General features: G+C 38.3%; 1 protein-coding gene across 1 annotated transcript in view; it reads right to left on the bottom strand.

Moving 5' to 3' along the window:
- LOC103609510 (cytochrome P450 2C19-like) overlaps positions 1-10099 on the bottom strand; it is a 44198-nt gene extending 34099 nt beyond the window's left edge. Inside the window, exons 1-3 of the mRNA XM_008593817.1 lie at positions 9932-10099; positions 3286-3448; positions 2966-3115 (exon numbers count right to left, since the gene is read on the bottom strand). Coding sequence (XP_008592039.1) covers positions 2966-3115; positions 3286-3448; positions 9932-10099 — 481 coding nt within the window. The remainder of the gene's footprint in view (positions 1-2965; positions 3116-3285; positions 3449-9931) is intronic.
- Between the last annotated feature and the right edge of the window lie 10128 nt (positions 10100-20227).

Here is a 20227-nt window from a genome sequence, read left to right as displayed (position 1 = left end):
GAACTTTTAATTTTACTGAGAGCCAGAAAAAAGAGATTAGGAAATAGGAGTAGAACTGATTTGTCATTTCTCATGATTTCCTTTGATCAGCTTCCCACGAATATTTTGTTTTCTACCTGTAAAATTCTAAGCTCTGCTATTTAGTCCCATAAATCAAATGCTTCCAGAAAGAAGAACATATGTGCATATAAACTGAAAACCAATCATGTTAGATAGTCATTTGGGATATTCCTCCTACTTGGAAAATCTAATATAACAGAATTTATGGTATTGACTAGAGTTTCATCCTGAGAAGAAAAGTTGTATTGCTTGTACCCAATGATAGGAAATATTAGGCATTTGGGGGAAAGTCTCTGTTAGGATATCTTAAAATATAATAAACCATGTACCCTGAAATATGACTGCCAGTTTATACAGGGCTATATATGTTTAAAATACTATAGGAGTACATTTTTGGGTTATTGTAGTAGGTTGAATTATGCCAGCCTAAAGGCTACATTTAAATTCTAATCGTCATTATCAGTGACTGTGACATTATCTAAATAAAGGGACTTTGCAGATGTGATTAAGTGAAGGATCTAAAGATGAGACTGTCTTGGATTAATCAGATGGGCAACAAATACAATGATAAATGTCCTTATAAGAAGAGAATAGGATAAACATATGGGATAGCTAGGCCATGTGAAGGGTTGCAAAAATTAGAATTATATGACTATAGCCAACGAACTACAAAGATTACAAGTACTCACCAGTAGCTACTAAAGATTCATGGATCAGATTCTTTCTTGGCACTTCCAGGAGAAATCAGCTTTGCCAACAAGTTGATTTCAAATTTCTGGTTCTAGAACTCGGAAAGAATAAATTTCTATTGTTTCATCAAACCAGTTTGTGTTAATTTAGTTCAACAGGCATAAGAAACTAATAGACCCATGGAAACAAATAATTGCAACAACTTGAAATGCTATTTTCACATGAACAGAATATTGAAATAATGGAGAGATATAAAGCAAATAAGTGCTAAGTGGCTCGTGATAAGGTGAAGAAAAATAAACAATATTCATTCTTTATCAATACTGCAACAAACACGTTTGTATAGGTTGTTTGAATACCGTATCCTTTCTTACCTCACTCCCCATTATTTTACATATATTTTCAGGTAGTTAACATTCTGTTTTATTCTATATTCTGCTGATTTTCAGGGTAGAATCCTTAGAGATATAAAGTCAAATAGATATCACACAGCTATTGGACTCAAAGCTGGATACAGTAATTATGTAATTATAAAATGTCTTTGGTGGATACTAAATAAAAAACATAAGCAAATCATCAATAAAATAATGAAACATAAAAATTGAACAGAACACAAATAAAAAGTAAACCACACCCAAGCACATTTTAGTTAGAGATACGGAAAACCAAATAAGGACAAAATTTAAAAAAAAAAAAGTCATAGAAAAGAAGAGACACATTTCATGTAGAAAAGATCGAAGTTGTTACAACAAGCAAACGGAAAGGACATTCTTGGGTGTGAGGGGAGAGAGGGAGGAGGGAGGGAGGTGTCGGTGATGGGCCATAATAATCATATACAGTGTATATTGACAAAAAAAAAAAAAAAAAAAGATTACTTGCTATTGGAAAAAAAAAAAAAAGCAAACTGAGATATCATCTCACCGCAGTTAGACTGGCTATTATCTAAAAGACAGATAATGACAAATGCTGGTGAGGATCCAGAGAAAAGGGAAGCTTCTACACTGCCGATGGGACTGTGAGTTAGTACAGACTTTAAGGAAAACAGTATGGAGGTTTCTCAAAGAACTACACATGGAACTACCATGAAATCCAGCAATCCCACTACTGGGTATATGACCAAAGGAACAGAAATCATCATGCAGAAGGGAAACCTGCACTCCTGAGTTTACTGCAACTCTATTTACAATAGCCATGGCATGGAACCAACCTAAATGTCCATCAATGGATGATTGGATAAGGAAAATGTGGTATATATACACAATAGAATACTACTGTGATGTAAAAAGAATGAAATTCTGCCATTTGCAGCAAGATGGATCAACTTGGAGAAAATAATGCTAAAAGAAATATGTCAGGCATAGAAAGAGAAATACTGCATGCCCTTACTCATAGTGGGATCTGAAAAATAATAAACTTTAGCTCAGTTGGTTAGAGTGTATTCTCATAACCCCAAGGTCACAAGTTCAAATCCTTGTACTGGCCAGACACACAAAAATAATAAAGAATAATACAAATAATTTAAAAATAATAAAGAAAAAAGAAACAACTCACTAATTGAACTTTCAGAAGGAGAGATCAGAGTAGGGGAAGGAGTAGGTGGAGGGAGGTTTAGGGAGAAATTGGTTAATGGACATAAAAAATGAGTACACTTTGTCATGAAGAATTTGCCAACTATCCCGAATTCATCATCACATATTGTACACAAATACCGATGGTCACCTCTGTACTCCCAAATATGTATAAACCATTATGTTTCATTTAAAGAAAGAAGAAAAAAAAACAAGGGTCTGTGGGTCTGATAAAATCATTCTCACCATGTTTATCTGCCTAATATTCTCTGATAAAATGTTCTGGAATAGGTAACCCATATTTATGCTATGGGGAAAACATCGCTCTTTAAAGCCCTCAGAAAATGAACTCAAAACCCATATTCACGATTTCTGATTTGAAAACAAAGGAATAAAGTTCAGGAGAATATAGGATTAAATGGCCTTTTCCCCACACTCTATGCACAATCTTACCTGTAAGCACACAGCATAGATATGCAAAAGCTCTCTTGGCTCTCTGCTTCACACCATCCCTCCTCCACAGTAGGGCTGATAGCCACTGCCTATAATGAAAGATCTGGCTGTCCCTGAAATGTTTGTCCCTGAAATGTCATTACAGGACACAGCAGTCTGTGAAGGTGAGTGCTACAGAGTAAAGAGTCACCCACCATTGGTTTTTCTCAGCTCCTCCACAAGGCAGCGGGCTTCCTCTTGAATACATTCCTCAATGGTCCTCTTTCCCATCCCAAAATTCCGCAGGGTCATGAGTGAGAAACGCCGGGTCTCTTTCCATCTCTTTCCATTGCTGAAAATGATTCCTAACAGACAGGGAGCAGAAACTAGGAGGGAGATCCCAGGCAAGGAAGAGCGAACTGACACTTGGCAGCCACGTGTCTGGGCCAAGCTCTGCCTGAGGATTTCTTCGAGTCTCTGATTTCAGCTCTCCCACCCCCATTACCAATGCTGACACAGGCACATGCACACCTACCATGTCCTTTATTAAATTTGTCCATCACTGGGAAACTGCCTCTTCCAGAAAACTCCTCTCCCATATTAATCAGGGCTTCCTTCACTGCTTCATATCCATGCAACACAACCGTGGGCTTCATGCCAAAATAAACAGTGAACACAGGGCCATGGATTTTTGAGAACTGGGAAAGGAGATGAAAATCATAGCAAAATAAGTGATGATATGGTTCATATATTGTGCCTGATTCCGATATATTGTCATTATAGTCTCTATACTTTTATTCTACTACGCACAGCTTCAAATATTTCTGAAGTTTATTTATAAATATGATTGTGATTTTTTATAGTTTCCACTTATGGATGACCTATGATGTGTCATACAATGCCCAGGTAATTGGTACACAGATTACAATTAATCCTCCTACCAACACATTCAGCAGGTATCTGTATCCTGTTATAAAACAAAAAGCTGAGGTTAGATAATTTCAAATTCATTTTCAGTGCCCCAGAGTTAATGCACAGAAGATCCAAATTTGATCCTCTCCTAATTCAACCTCTGATTCTGAGCAATTTATCAGCCCTACATGCTCACCTTGAGACCACCACCAAGCCGATGGCTTCAGGATCCCCTGTAAAGCTTTTACCATAAGGATCCTCACTCAGTAGCCCTGTGATAAACACTAGAAATCTATAGTTATAAAGTCACCCCAGGTGATTCTAATGACCATGCCACTTTGAGACATGCTGGTATTACCAGCACAGACATAGTGAGCACCATATGGGAAGCATCAAGACATCCAGCATCTCCAGGAAGAACAATTTCTAACATCCTCCAGCAATTTTGGACACAGACAGCAGGTTTGTGCAGAAACTGAAAATCTTCTGATACTACCAAGTCATTCACTTATACTGGTCTTGAGCCTATAACTATTTCCTTATCATCAGAGAAAATAGATTGATTCTTCAGAGAAGTAAAATTTCCATGGTTATTCTGAATGAAACACAGGAAATTATAACAGATGACTTTTTAATGAAATCTCAAATCACAAACACACACTTCCCTTATCATTTACCTTCAGAAGGAAAATACAGAAAATGGCTATAAAACAAAGGGAAGCAGCACTCCCAGTGTTTGTCACTTTATTACTTTAATTCTACCATACAAGAGCCCAAATGTTTCTCTACTCACAAAATACATTACTTCCTTCCACTATTTCTTAAAAAGAGAGACTGAAATAGGCAACTGAAACATCAATGTTCATAGGGAGTATTTTGCTTTATCATAATCAATTATGTTCCTTTATTATATACACTATTGAAAAATTATTGTACATATTTATGAGGTATGAAATGTATTATGATTTTTAATGCAATGGGGAATGATTGAATTAACCTATTGATATAACCTTCACCTCCAATATTTAACTTTTTTGTGATGAGAATATTAGATATTTACTCCCTTATCGATATTGAAATGTGCACTTCTAAATTTTTACCTAAATCCAGCATACTGTGCAATTGATATAAAAAAGAATCAGGAGTTCCAGTCAAGATGGCAGAGTAGTCTGTTCCTGGTGTTGCTCTCTTCCACAGAATGACAAATTCACAACTATTAAGGAGCAATGACAGAATACCTGAGATCTGCACTGGAACAGGCAAGAAGTGCACACCACAGGACCCCAGTTCAGGTTGCTCCCCACTGCATAGAGAGACTTCAGAGCTTCTGGGCCCACATGACCAGAGTATGCTCAGCCAGAGAAGCCAGCAGGGTGGGACTTCCAGCCCAGGTCAGTTGCTGCTGCCAGGAGAGACTTAAGAGCCTTGGGGCTCCTACACCCTGAGCCAGCCATTTCAGAGAACTCAGGTGAGACTTCTGGTGCAGGCCAGTCCCTGCCACTGGGGGAGACTGAAGAGGCTCGGGGATGCCACACCCTGAGCCACCTGTGCTGGAGAAGGTAGGTGGGGTGGAACTTCTGGCCCAGGCTGGTCCCCACCACTGGGAGAGACTTAAGAGCCTTGGGGCCCCCTCACCCCAAGCCAGCTGTTTCAGAACAGGCAGGCACAGTGGGAACCCCATCCCAGGCTAATTCCTGCTGACCAGAAGTGGCAGTCCCATCAGGATCCAAGCCAGACATCAGGGTGAAACAAGTGGACTGTGATACCCCCAACCACAATGACAAAATACAAAAGGAAAGATAACAGAAATATGAAAAATCAAGAAAGTACATCACCACCAAAGGAAAATAATAACTCTCATCCACTAGATCCTATAAAAGAGGAAGTCTTTGAAATGACAGGCAAGGAATTTAGAGTAATAATTCTAAGGAAACTAAATGAGATACAGGAAAACTCAGTTAGACAATACAATGAAATGAGAAAAAATATAATGGATCTGAAAGAAGAAATGTGCAAAGAAATAAATGCCTTGAGAAAGAATGTAGCTGAGCTTATGGAGCTGAAGGATTCATTCGAAGAAATAAAAAAACACAACAGAGAGTTTAACCAGCAGACTTGAACAAGCAGAAGAGAGAATTTCTGACCTTGAAGACAGGCTGTTTGAATTAACACAGGCAGACTAGAAAAAAAGAAAAACAAAAAGAATCAAAAAAAATTGAAGAAAATCTGAGAGACAACAGACAACCTTAAGTGCTCAAATATCTGAATAATGAGTATTCCAGAAGGGTCAAAAAAAGACAATGGCATTGAAAACAACTAAATGAAATGATAGCAGAAAACTTCTGAGGCATAGGGAAAGTCACAAATCTCCAGATTCAGGAAGTCCAAAGGTCTCCAAACACATTCAACCCAAAAAGATCCTCTCCAAGACATGTGATGATCAAACTGGAAAAACTCAAAGACAAGGAGAGAATCTTAAAAGGTGCAAGAGAGAAGCATCAAGTCACCTATAACTGAGCACCAATCAGAATAATATCAGACTTTTCATCAGAAACCCTAAAAGCCAGAAAAGAATTGCATGATATATTCAAAACATTAAAGGACAAAAATTGCCAGCCAAGAATACTTTACCCAGCAAGGCTATCCTTCCAAAATGAAGGACAAATAGTATATTTCTCAGACAAACAGAAAACTATGGAAGTTCACTACCACACAACTAGCCCTACAAGAAATTCTCAAGAAGTACTGGGTTTGATACCACAGAAACAACCATCACTGTCATGATTATGCAAGAAAGACAAATACCTACCAGCAAAACAAAAATGCTAACAAGAGAAAAAAATAGTTTATCTATCTCCCCAAGAAGCCAAAAAATACAGAAGACAAACAGAAAATTAGAAAGAAAGGAGCAAAATGTACTAAAGACATCTAAACAAAAATCAGTCAAATGGTAGGAGTAAATCAACACCTTTCAATAATAACTCTAAATGTAAAGGGATTAAATTCTCCATTCAAAAGACACAGACTGACTGGATTAAAAAGATGCACCCAACATTATGCTGTCTTCAAGAGACTCACTTGACCTGTAAAGACATACATAGACTAAGAGTGAAAGGATGGAAAAAGATATATCGTGCTAATAGAAATGAAAAATGAGCTGGAGTAGCTATTCTTATATCAGATAAAATAGACCTTAAAGCAAAAACCATAAAAAGAGATAAAGAAAGCTACTATAAAATGATAAAAGTATCTAGCCATCAAGAAGACATAACAATCATAAATATATATGCACCCAATGTCAGTGCAGCAAGATTTTCACAGCAAACACTATTAGATCCAAAGAAAGAGACAGACAACTATAAACAACTATATGCCAACATATTAGAAAATCTGGAGGAAATGGATAAATTTCTAAGTGCATACAAACTACCAAAACTGAGGCAAGAAGATATAGAAAATCTGAACAGACCAATAACAATAAAAGAGATTGAAACTGTTATCAGAAGGCTCCCAACAAAGAAAAGCCCAGGACTGGATGAATTCACTGCAGAATTCTACCAAATCTTCAAGGAGGAACTGATACCAATTCTCTCCATACTGTTCCAAAAGATTGAAACAGAGCCCATTCCCCCAAACTCATTCTATGAGGCAAACATCATAAAGATACTGTAACCAGACAAAGACACATCAAAGAAAGAAAACTACAGTCCAATATCCCTGATGAATATAGATGCAAAAATCCTCAATAAAACACTAGCTAACAGAATACAGCAACACACACAAAAAATTATACACCATGATCAAGTGGGATTCATCCCAGGGATGCAAGATTGGTTCAACATATGCAATTCAATAAATGTGATACACTACCTCAATAAAAGCTAAAACAAAAACCATATGATCATCTCTATAGATGCTGAAAAAGCATTTGACAAAATTCAACATTCTTTCATGATAAAGACTCCCCACAAGTTAGGCATAGATGAAAAGTATCTCAATATAATTAAAGCCATATATAATAGGCCCACTGCCAATAACATCCTGAATGAAAACAGGAACTAGACAAGGATGCCCACTCTCACCACTCCTATTCAACATAGTGTTGGAAGTACTAACCAGAGCAATCAGAGAAGAGAAGGAAATAAACGGCATCCAGATTGGAGAGGATAAGGTCAAGCTGTCCCTGCTTGCAGATGATATGATCCTATATATTGAACAGCCTAAAGCCTCAATTAAAAAACTCCTAGAGTTGATAAATGATTTCAGCAAAGTTGCAGGATACAAAATCAACACACAAAAATCAGCAGCATTTCAATTCTCCAGTGGTGAACATGCAGAAAAAGAGATCAAGAAAGCTAGCCCATTTACAATAGCAACCAAAAAAAAAAAAAACCACTTAAGAATAAAGCTGACCAAGGATGTGAAAAAACTCTACAAAGATAACTACAAACCACTGTTGAGAGAAATTAAAGAGAACATGAGAAGATGGAAAGATATCCCTTGCTCTTTGATTTGGAAGAATTAACATTGTGAAAATGCCCATGTTACCCAAAGAGATCTACAGATTCAATGCAATCCCCACCAAAATTCCAATGACATTTTTCTCTGAGTTGGAAAAGGCTATCTAGACATTTGTATGGAACAACAAAAGACCACACATAGCCAAAGCAATTCTGAGCAAAAAAAAGTTGGAGGCATAACACTACCTGACTTTAAACTATATTACTAAGCTATAATTACCATAACATCATGGTAATGGCATAAAAAGAGACACACAGGTCAATGGAAAAGAATAGAGAACCCAGAAATCAATCCATATGTCTACAGCCATCTGATCTTTGATGAAGGCAGCAAATCTACATAGTGGAGACAAGGCTGCCTTTTCAACAATTGGTGCCAGGAAAATTTTATACTCATATGTAGGAGAATGAAACTGCACACGTACCTTTCACCATACACCAAAATCCACTCTAATGGATTAAAGAATTAAATATACATCCTGAAACAATACAAATCCTTAAAGGAAACACTCCAGGTAGTAGGAGTGGGTACAGACTTCATGAAAAGGACCCAAAAAGTACAGGCAATTATAGGAAAAATAAACAAATGGAATTATATCAAACCGAAAAGCTTCTGCACTGCAAAAGAAACAATAAACAGAGTAAAAAAACAACCAAGAGAGTGGGAGAAAATATTTGCAAAATATACATCCAACAAAGGATTAATATATAAAAGAATATGACAAAGAATATATAAGGAACTCAAACAACTTTACAGCAAAAAAATAAAATAAAATAAAATAAAAATAACCCAATTAAAAAATGGACAAAGTAGCTGAACAGCCATTTCTCAAAGGAAGATATACAAATGGCCAACAGACACTTGAGAAAACACTCAACCTCACTCAGCATCTGGGAAATGCAAATAAAGACCATTTTGAGATACCATCTCACTCCACTTAGGATGGCTAAAATCCAAAAGACTAAGAATGATAAGTGCTGGAGAGGTTACAGAGAAATGGGAACTCTCATACACTGTTGGTGGGGCTGCAAAATGGTGCAGACTTTATGGAAAACGGTATGGAGATTCCTCAATTACAGATAGATCTACCATATGACCCAGCTATTCCACTGTTGGGAATATACTCAGAAGAATGGAAATCATCATACCGAATGGATACCTGTACTCCAATGTTTATTGCAGCTCTATTTACAATAACCAAGAGTTGGAACCAGCCCAAATGTCTATTATCTGATGACTGGATAAGGAAACTGTGGTATATCTACACAATGGAATACTACTCTGCTTTAAAAAAGAATGAAATACTACCATTCACAACAACATGAATGGACTTAGAGAAAATTATATTAAGTGAAACAAATCAGGCACAGAAAAAAAAATACCACACATTCTCACTTATTTGCAGGAGCTAAAAATAAACAAATAAACACACAAGCAAAATCAAGGTGGAGGAAGAAGACAGAATAACCACAAAAAATTCCTTGAACTATTTAAATCAAGTGAACAGATATAATGTGGTGGGGGGAGGGTGGAGAGGAATGGATAGTGGGACCTGAAAATAAACTATGATGTATATTGAGAAGTAAAATAAATAAATAAATAAAAACCAGACATTCCTCCTACTTAACTAAGACTTCAAACTGCAATAGTCTATTACCATAGTGTGCCTCCAAAAATATATTTATTTTAGAATAGAAGAAAATATATTTACTCTTTGCAAACCACTGAAGGAGAATAAACATACTTACATTGCTTAAAGATTTGGCGATGTTCTTAACATCTATCTGTAGGATATTTCCAATAATTGGGAGAGGAGTGGGGCCAGGTGGGAGCTTCCCTTTCCCAGAGCTCTGTCTCCATACTGAAAGGAGAAGCAAACAGGAGAGACAGAGCACCAGGACCACCAATGGATTCATTGATGCCTTCTCTTCTCACAAGACAGCTGTGATCTTGCAATCCAAAGCTTTTTATAACTCCCCCTGCTAATTCAGTATGTGCCTCTTTGATGTATAAAGCAATCAGTAAGCTAGATCCACTTATGTAAGGCTGAGTGGACTTTTGCCCAATAAGAGATAAAAACAAAGAATGTTGTAAAATCTTGTTCTTTCTTTCCAATGCTTACTCTGGACATTCTTGTTTAATTGCACTGGGCTGGAGCCCAGGTATTGGTAATAAAAAAAAAATGGTGACTCCAATGTGCAGCTGTGACTGAAAACTCCCAAAGTAAATCATTTGATGCAAGAAAATTACTCAAAATTCTAGATTCCCAGATTAATGACCTGTTGGGAATTTACGACTTTGAGGCTAATACAGATTTTTATTTTATTCTATGCCTTCTAAAAAAAATGCATGTTATAACGTTATATCAAACACTAGGAGACTTTGTCCTGTATACTGAAAGCTTTTCATATTTAATGTTTTCTACTAACACTTTAGCTGCCTAAACACGAAATAGCTAACATAACTATACATCTTAATTGACCAGATACATATCAAGTTTTTAACTTACAAATTTACATAATTTCACCATTAAATTTTTTAAAAATACTGGAGGGTGGAGATTATTGTTTTTATTTTTCAAACGGAGTTACACAGATCACAGGTGGCAGAACTGGGATTTGAACCGAGATCTTCTGCTGCCCATTGTGGTGCACTATGGCTTACACAACAGCTGCCTCGACAACAATTTTAGCAAAACAAAACTAATTCCCAAACGTTATTTACTCTAAATGTGCCCCCCGTTGACTCAGTTCATAAAGCAACAGGCTTCATATTTAATAGAAGTTCCTTATTTCACTCCACATATACAGGACAAGAGGTGCTCAAGAGAGGAAATAAAAGATGTGCTCCTCCATCTTCATCACCACAGATGAAACTTGCTCAGTGCATCTGTGAGATGAGCTAGTCTCAAAGAATTTTGTGGGAAAGGCTTGAGAAAAGATGTCATCTCCTACTTCCCAGCTGCCTCCAAACATAGCTGCTTCTGTTGTCCTGGGTCTGTCATTGTCAGAAATGATAGAATGTGATAATACACATCAAAGAAGGGTAATTATAGACAAATCAACGGTTGTGGATTCAATAGAGGATGGGAAGTAGGGAAATCATTTAATAAACCCACGGGCACAGAACCACCATAATGTGCAGACCTGAGCTGGAGATGACATTTAGTGGTCATGAAAATCTAAATACAACTAGAATGATATACATCACAAGATGACTAATGGCAATGCTTGTTGAAAGATGTATTCTGTAAGGATTTTATTTTGCTCTAAATTGATTGGTGCAGATATTATCTGTTTTAGTAAAAAGAAAAATTAGGTCATGTCAAGACCCAGTGATGTTTACAGGGATTGTGGTCATGTTTACAGGGATTCTGAAAATTTACACATAATTTACGAACCCATCATATCACTTTTGAGTCTTTGACTTACCTTTGCCTACGGTAAAATGATTCCCATTTTCTGAATGAGGAAGCTGGGCCTCCAAGATTCAGTGCCTTGTTCAAGGGCACGCAGACTGTAGGTTATAGAGCTGAGGCTGGAATCCATATCCCCTGCCTCTTGTACCCTCCCTTCCAAGAAAAACATTCAATTCAACCGGGTTCACCAACGTTATCTGATTGTGTGCTATGATTCAATATATAAGAAAAGCCTAATCAGCAACTTTCAAAGTAAATATTAATTTAGTAAATAATTGCAGCACTACTTGACTAAAAAGGGGGTCAGTAAAGTTTGGTTTTATGACCTTTAGAACTTGACTGAGTCCAGGTCTTGGTGAACCTTTGTTCACGGTAAAGAGAAACAGTAACTTCTGGCTGACTGACATACCTCTGAACATAAAGGAACCTCTCCTCAAACAGCTGAAGATAGATCTACCATACAATCCAGCTATCCCACTGCTGGGAATATACCCAAAGGAATGGAAATCATCAAGTCGAAGGTATACCTGTTTCCCAATGTTCATTGCAGCACTCTTCACAATAGCCAAGAGCTGGAATCAACCCAAATGTCCATCATCGGATGAGTGGATACGGAAAATGTGGTATATCTACACAATGGAATACTACTCAGCTATAAAAACAAATGAAATACTGCCATTTGCAACAACATGGATGGACCTTGAAAGAATAATACTGAGTGAAACGAGTCAGGCAGAGAAAAAGAAATACCACATGTTCTCACTTATTGGTGGGAGCAAAAAAAAAAAAAAAAACAAATTAATTCACCCACATACACACACAAAAAAAAAAACAGGGGTGGGTGGGGAAGAAGATATAACAACTATACTTTTATGAAGTTGTTACAACAAGCAAATGGAAAGGACATTCTTGCGGGGGAGGGGAGAGAGGGAGGAGGGAGGGAGGTGTCGGTGATGGGCCATAATAATCATATACAGTGTATATTGACAAAATAAAAATTTAACGAAAAATAAAAAATAAACATAAAGGAACCTCACCACCTTATTTTGGATAAAATAAGCTCAATTGTTCTCTTCAGAGCAATGATTTCTTTCTTTGAAAGACAGGTATCCCTGCTCTGTTCCTCCTCCCTTCTGCTGAACTGAGAGTCTTGCCTGGACTTTTCTTTTTACGGAATGAAAGAATCATAAATAATTTCAACCAGGAAGGGATATCTGAGATCAACTAGTCTAAATTTTGTTTTGTTTTTTAAGAATGAGGAGTTGAAGACTTGGTGAGATAAAGTGTTACCAATGCCTCAGTTTTGTTTTAGAATCCTGGTTTCCAACATTCCCAGAACTTTCAGTTCAGTGACATCTCCCATCCCATCCCTTAGAATTCCCATCTTGGTTCAAATGAGCAGGAGGGTATCAGCATTAAGACATCCATAGTCACAGAGTAATATATACCTCAGCTTGGCTAGAGTTGTGACTTTGGACAGGTTTTGGGGGGTTTTTTCATTGACAGAATTTATTTTTCAGACCAGTTTGAGGTTCATAGCAAAATGAAGTGGACAGTACACACTTCCTGCAAACCCCTCCTCACACCCACCCACAGCCTCTCCAAAATCAACAGCTCTCACCAGTGTGGTTCATTAGTTACAATTGATGAACCAACATTGACACCTTACCAACCAAAGTTCATAGTTTATAGATTTGCATTTGGTGTTTTGGTGTTGTGCATTCTATGGGTTTTGACTAGCGTATAATGACAAGTATCCACTCTTGTAGTATCACACAGAATAGTTTCACTGCCCTAAAAATTATATTTGCTCTGCCTATTCATTCCTCCCTTCCCTCAGGCCCTGGCAACAAATGATCTTTTTAGTGTCCCCATTGTCTTGCCTTTTCTAGGATGTCATACAGTTGGAATCATACAATATGTAGGCTTTTTAGATCAGTGTCTTTTACTTAGTAATATCCATAAGGTTCCTCCACGTCTTTTCATGGCTTGATAGCTCATTTCTTTTTAACACTAGATAATATTCCATTCTATGGATGAACAATAGTGTTTTTTTTTTATTTCATCAGAGTTTTGTAGTTTTCCTCAAATGATATTTTACATGTTTTTCAGACTTCTACATAAATATTGCTAGAACATAAAAGTAACTGAACTTCTTTATATTAACTTTGTGTCCTGCAACCTTACTATAATTACCTTTTAGTTCCAGGAGTCTTTTTTTTTTTTTTTTTTTTTTTTTTTTGCTTTGTTTGTGCTTTGGTTTTTTGTTTAGCTTTTGTTTATTCTTTGAGATCTTCTACATGGACAATCATGTGATCTACAAAAATGACACTTTTATTTCTTCATTTACAATCAGTATACCTTTTATTTTATTTTCTTGTTATTGCATTAGTTAGAATTTCCAGTACAATGTTGAATAGGACTGGTAAGAGGGGACATCTTGCCTTGCTCTTGATCTTATCCAGAAGGTCTTAAGTTTTTCACAATTTATGAAGATGTTAGCATTCAGGTTTTTGTAGATGCCGTTTATCAAATCCTAAAATTTCTTCTCCTATTCTTTGTTGAGAGTTTTTATCATGTATGTTTGTTGCATTTTTGTCAAATGCTTTTTCTACACATATTAATATAGTCATGTCTGTGGGGAAAATAGGATAATTTAGTCAGGTTCCCTCGACATTTCTCGTAAACAAGTTGTATGTGGGCGGAGTTAGTGCACATGGGCACCCATGTATCTTTCTAGTTAATTGCTATTGTGTATTCTTCAGTTTGTGAAGCAGGCTGGCTGGCAGAGAGCTTGCATCTAAAAATATAGCATGTTTACACTGCTGGCAGCTGCTCAGTTTTTCTTTGGACTTTGCCAGCAGCAGTTGAGTTTCTGAGTTTCTCCTTGTACTGCCTAGCTCATAGTATTGTGTATACTGAATAAAGACTATTCCTTATTCAACCAAGGCTCCAAGGACTTTTTTTTCTGTTTACCTGGCTCATAGACTTGTGTGTGAAGGGTTTGTGAATGGGCTTGAGGGGTCTGTGAGCTCCAGACCCAGACTTAGCTCTACAATTCACACAGTCAGAGCAGGATTCTGAGCAGGTACAGGAACCAAGAAGCCCTTGGAGAAGGAGGAAATGTTGCTACTTTTGAACATGTTGTGCCCTTTGGCCACTTTCCTATTGATCAGGATCTGGTTGCTGCTCGCTGTAATGCAAGGCAGCATAGACAAGGCACTGAAGTGGAAAGTCCCTTGGAATGGTGAGAAAATGTGGCTGTCTTTTAGCATGTGGTTCCCAGTGGCCACTTTTCTGCCAACCGAAGCCTGGCTTCTGCTCCCGCTTTTGCCAACTGATCAAGATTTGAAGTGGAAAGCAGAGTTGTTGGCAGATGATGTGTAGCTACTGGAAGATGTGAAGTGGAAAGCAGAGTTCTTGGTGTGGATAAATATCCTGGAGGATGACGTGCTGCAACTGTCCACTCTGGCTTCTCACACCAGGGAAGAGGACAAACCCAGTGGTGAGTTGGGGGAGACCACGCGTCTCCAGTAATGACCTTTCATGCATCAGAAAATGAAGCACAAGCAGCCTGTTGGAATGGGTGGAAAATCAGTGAGCAATCCACAGGTGACCCAATTTACCACCTACGTCCCATATACCCAGATTGAGTTAGTTGACTTGGGGAGACAGTTTTGGCAGAAAGAGGGGGAGACCCTAGCTGCTTGGCTGTTGCAGTTATGGGACCTAGGGGTGGATAGTGTGATACGCTGTGGTGAGGAGATGGAAAATTGGCCTCCACCACCATGCATCCATCCCTGTGGCAGTGGCTGCAGAATAGCCACAGATATGCACAAGGGCCAGGTAATCACTCCTTGATGGAATGGATGAGTGCAGCTGCCTGAACCATGTAGGCAAATGTTGGAAAACTGCCCAAGATTGTTGGCAAATGGCAAACATATGCTGAGTTAGTCCAAATGATTTGAGAGCTGGGGATGTGGCAGTCCATGTTTAATGTGAACTCTCACGGCCCAGATGATGAAAATTTTACAGGCAGCATGGGAGACATAGTGCTGCAGAATGCCCCATCAATGTCCTTTGGATCATTGACGTCCATACTGACCCCATACATTAGTCATCTTGTACATGAGGTAATGACCATGATAGCCAGCTTGGGTGAAGTAGAGAATAGGAGACAAGCAAAAAGGGTCTGAAAGGTGCCTAAGACCAAACCCCCAGGAAATATTTGGGATTTTATCCCAAGGGGACCAAGCAAGACTAGCCATAAGATGTGGCTTGACTTGCTTGCAGCAGGGGTTGATAGGAAGAAAACTGACTGGCAGCCAAATGCAGTTCCGCATGCCTTGTGGCAGCAATTGCTCCCTGAACAGTGTTTTGCTAAATGTCCAGAAACAGGCAGCAAGGTATGTTCAGTGGATTTAAATGATTTTTTGGTTGCTCCCGAGGAGGCAGATGAACTGTGTTATTTCTATTAGGGAGCAGGCCAAGGTACTCATCTTTTGGGGGAAGGTGAGGATCCGAGGCCTCATCTTGAATTGGCAATGATGAAGCTGATGTGCTGGGTAAGGTAAGGTAAGATAGCTGGAGAGAGCTCCAGAAGCTGATGTAGATGCATGGCTACATTGGAGAATACAGCATGCTGGCTGCAGGACCGGGTGGTTGTTGCCTTGTCAGATGCCATGTAAACCTAAGAAAGAATGCTCCTGATGAGCAGATGTGCTGCTCCTGATGAGCAGACAGGTGCCCCTGATAGGCAGATAACTCGTGTGAGAGTGTCCCTGATATGGTGGCAGGTGGATCTTGTGGGACCACAGCCAAAGTCAGAGAGTTACTGGTCTTCTGTTTGTATGGACTTGTGGGGCCCCAAACCAGGCATGATACCTATTCCTGCAACCATCTTTTCTCAGAATGGCAAACTGGCATGTATCTAACCAGAGGGGTGAAAACTTCCCCTATTGGTACCAATAATCAGTCTGTCTTTTTGCCCATAGTGTTCTGGCTACAGGCACTGCACCAGAGTCAACTGGGTACATACACACCTTGGCGTGATTATCTGCTGAATATACACTGAACTTGACATCAGTATGACTACAAGATTCCTGTGGAAAATCACAGCAATGATGACTACCAACCGACCATGTGTGGCTAAATGACAGAACTACAGGACAAGCCTTATTGAATGGACAATCAGTTGTATAAATAAATGGGTCATTTATCCTCACTAAGGGAACATTGTGGAAGATTTTTAATGCACAGATTGCATGGCGAGGGACCCTGAAGGGATGGGTGGGTTGTGGGGAAAATAGAATAATTTAGTCAGGCTCCCTCGATGTTTCTTGTAAACAAGTTGTGTTTGGGTAGAGTTAGTGCACATGTGCACCCATGTATCTTTCTAGTTATTGCTATTTTGTGTTCTTCAGTTTGTGAAGCAGGCTGGCCTGCAGAGGTTCATGTCTAAAAATAGAGCATGTTTACTCTGCTGGCAGCGGCTCAGTTTTTCTTTGGACTTTGCCAGTAGCAGTTGAGTTTCTGAGTTTCTCCTTGTACTGTCTAGCTCATAGTGTTGTATGTGCCGAATAAAGGTGATTCCTTATTCAACCAAGATTCCAAGGACATTTTTTCTGGTTACCTAGCTTATAGACCTGCGTGTGAAGGATTTGTAAACAGGTTTGAGGGGTCTGTGACCTCCAGACCAGCCCTAGCTCTACAGATGTCACTTCTCTTTTTTATTTTATTTATTTACTTTTTGATATTGCAACATAAAGCTTCAATTAGGTGGAGATATAAAATCAAAACCTAGGATATCTGTTCAAGTAATGCTGAGAAATTGTAACATATTTTGTTTGACACAGTGATTGATATCCTAAAACAAACAAACACAAATAACTGGAGAAGAAAATAGGGGAGAATATTTGGTACATGAAAGGAGAATCTTTCCTTGGGGGATAAATAGGGAAGATATTTGAAAGTCACTCACAGCAAAGATTTCTTATCCTTTGTTATGGGCATTCTATAAGAAGAAAATTCAGCTTAATTCAACACCTCCTGACACTATTAAAGCCTCAATTCCTGGTAGTACATGAGGACTTTTCACCAATGTAAAATCAAAACCAAAAATTAATATGTCAATTTGGTGACTCTTCTTTTTTAGAAAGATGATCCAATAGAGTACTTTATTTGATTTTCAAGTTTTGAACCAGTCTTGCATACCTGCCATAAATCCCACTTGATCATGTTGTAAAGTTCTTTTTACACACTGTTGGATGTGATTTACTAATAGTTTGTTAAGAAAATTTGCATCTATTTTTATCAGATATAATGGTCTGTAATTTTCCTTTCTAATGATGACTTTGAATGTTTTTGGTATTAGGAAAATCCTGGGTTCATGCAACAAGTTAGAAAATATTTCCTCTTAAGGGCTGGAGCTGCTGAGTTCATGGAGCAGGAGCAAGCAGAACCCACAGCTGTGTCCTTTGGAAGGAGTTGCTTGGAGGCGGCAGGGGAGAAGAGGGCCTTAGTGGCTCTGAGGACAGCAAGACCACTAATAGGGTTCCCATGGACCCACACAGGAGCAAGGAGCTAGAACAACTGAAAAAAGGGAGCCATTCAGAGACTGGTGAGTCATCACAAGGGACCAGCACACGGCCGGTCCCATCAGATATGTTTGGAGCATGGGTGATTGGGGAGATAGGCCCACTGGGAGAACACTGGGACACAGCAAGGACAGCTAATCTGCCCCCTGTCAGCACAGCACTGCTCAGAGAAGACTGGTCAGGAATACAGAATTGCATGGGGTCCAGTTTGATGAAAAGACTCAACCCAGATGCACCAGGTCTCTGGAGAGCATGAAGTACCTACAATGTCAACCATTAAATCCTGTGCTGCACAAAAAGCCTTCTCAAAGGAAACAGCAGCAAAGCAGCAATTTAGCTCAACCATAGAGCTCAAGAACAGGTTCCCAAAGGAAGTCCCCAAACTTTAGAAATAAACAAAGGACAAAAAATTAGTTCTGGCCCAGGCACACCACAAGTGCCTTGGGGCCCACCCAGGTCCTGAGGCATAGATCCAGGGACCAGAACCCCCCCACACACACAAACAGGCACACCACCAGCGCCAAGGAGCAAGCCAGAAATCAGCTCCATGTGGGTGGCCCACCACAGCTGCCACAGTATCCATGGCTGCTGTGGAAATTGCTAGACATCACAACCACCACACAGATGGTCCACCAGCCACTGAAGTGCATTGACACAAGGAGAGTCACCAGCAGAGACCACAGAATAGAAGAGGATATCTCTTGCCACAAAGCCCATTCCAGAATGACAGAAAAAGCATCTGCTCTATGATAATATTGGGGGACCTGAACACACTTCTCAGCATTGGACAGATCATCTACGCAACAAATCAACAGAGTAACCATTACTCTTTCAGAGGGAGAGAAGAAATCTCTGGTTTTCAGTGGTGGGATGGGGGAGGGAGAGGGAGATTGGGAGAGATTGGACAAGAGGCATAAAGAATAAGTATAATTTGTAACAATATATATACTAGTAATATCGATTTGGATCAACATATGTCAATATTGAACACGAAAAATATGTATAATTACTTATGTATCAATAAAATAAAATAAAATATAAAAAATTAAAATATATATATTTCCTCTTACTACCTTCCAGAAGAGATGTTAGAGAATTGGAATAAGTCTCCCTTAAAAAGATTGGTGGACATCACCAGTGAACCCTTCTGGGCCTTGTGCTTTCTGCTTTGGATGTCATTGATTATTAATTCAATTACTTTAATAAATAAAAACCTATGCAGATTATTTATTTATTTTGGTGTATTTTAGCACTTTGTGCCTTTATGGAATTCATCCATTTCATGTAATTTTATCTAATTATCAAATTTGTAACCATATAATTGTTCAAAATTGTTCATATTCTCTTATCATTCTTCTGATGCCCATGGTATCAGCAGTGATGGCCCCTCTCTTTATTCTGAAATTAGTAAAATGTGGCTACTCTTTTTTGTTTGTTGGTTGGATTCGTCAGAGGTTTATTAATTTTATTTTCAAAGAACGAGTTTAGGCTTTGATTTCACTAATTTTCTCTATTGATCTCCTGTTTTCAATTTAATTGATCTATGCTCTAATTTTTCTTCTTTCTTTTCTTCTGCTTACTTTGGATATGATTTCTTCTTTTTTTACTACTTGCCTAAGCTGGATGTTTAGATTACTGATTTTATCTTTCTTCTTTTCTAATATATTCATTCAATACTATAAATTTCTCTGTAAGCATTGCTATTACTGTATCCCATACATATTTGAAAATTTCTCTATTTATTTATTTTAGTTCAAAATATTTTTTAATTTCTCCTGAGATGTCTTCTTTGACCCGTGTATTATTTAGTAATGTTGTTTAATCTCTTAGCATTTTGAGATATTCCACCTACATATATACTTGTGTAGGTGGAATAATTTTACGTATGTGTTGCTGTATTCTGTTTGCTAGTATTTTAGTGAGGATTTTTGCATCTATATTCATCAAGGATATTGGCCTGTAGTTTTCTTTTTTGGTTATATTTTTACCTGGTTTTGGTATCAGGATGATGTTTGCTTCATAGAATGAGT

The sequence above is a fragment of the Galeopterus variegatus genome, unplaced genomic scaffold (assembly GCF_000696425.1).
Source record: "Galeopterus variegatus unplaced genomic scaffold, G_variegatus-3.0.2 Scaffold9701, whole genome shotgun sequence".
Lineage (NCBI taxonomy): Eukaryota > Metazoa > Chordata > Mammalia > Dermoptera > Cynocephalidae > Galeopterus > Galeopterus variegatus.
Note: the sequence above shows the minus strand (reverse complement) of the source record. Positions and strands in the feature narration are given on the sequence as shown.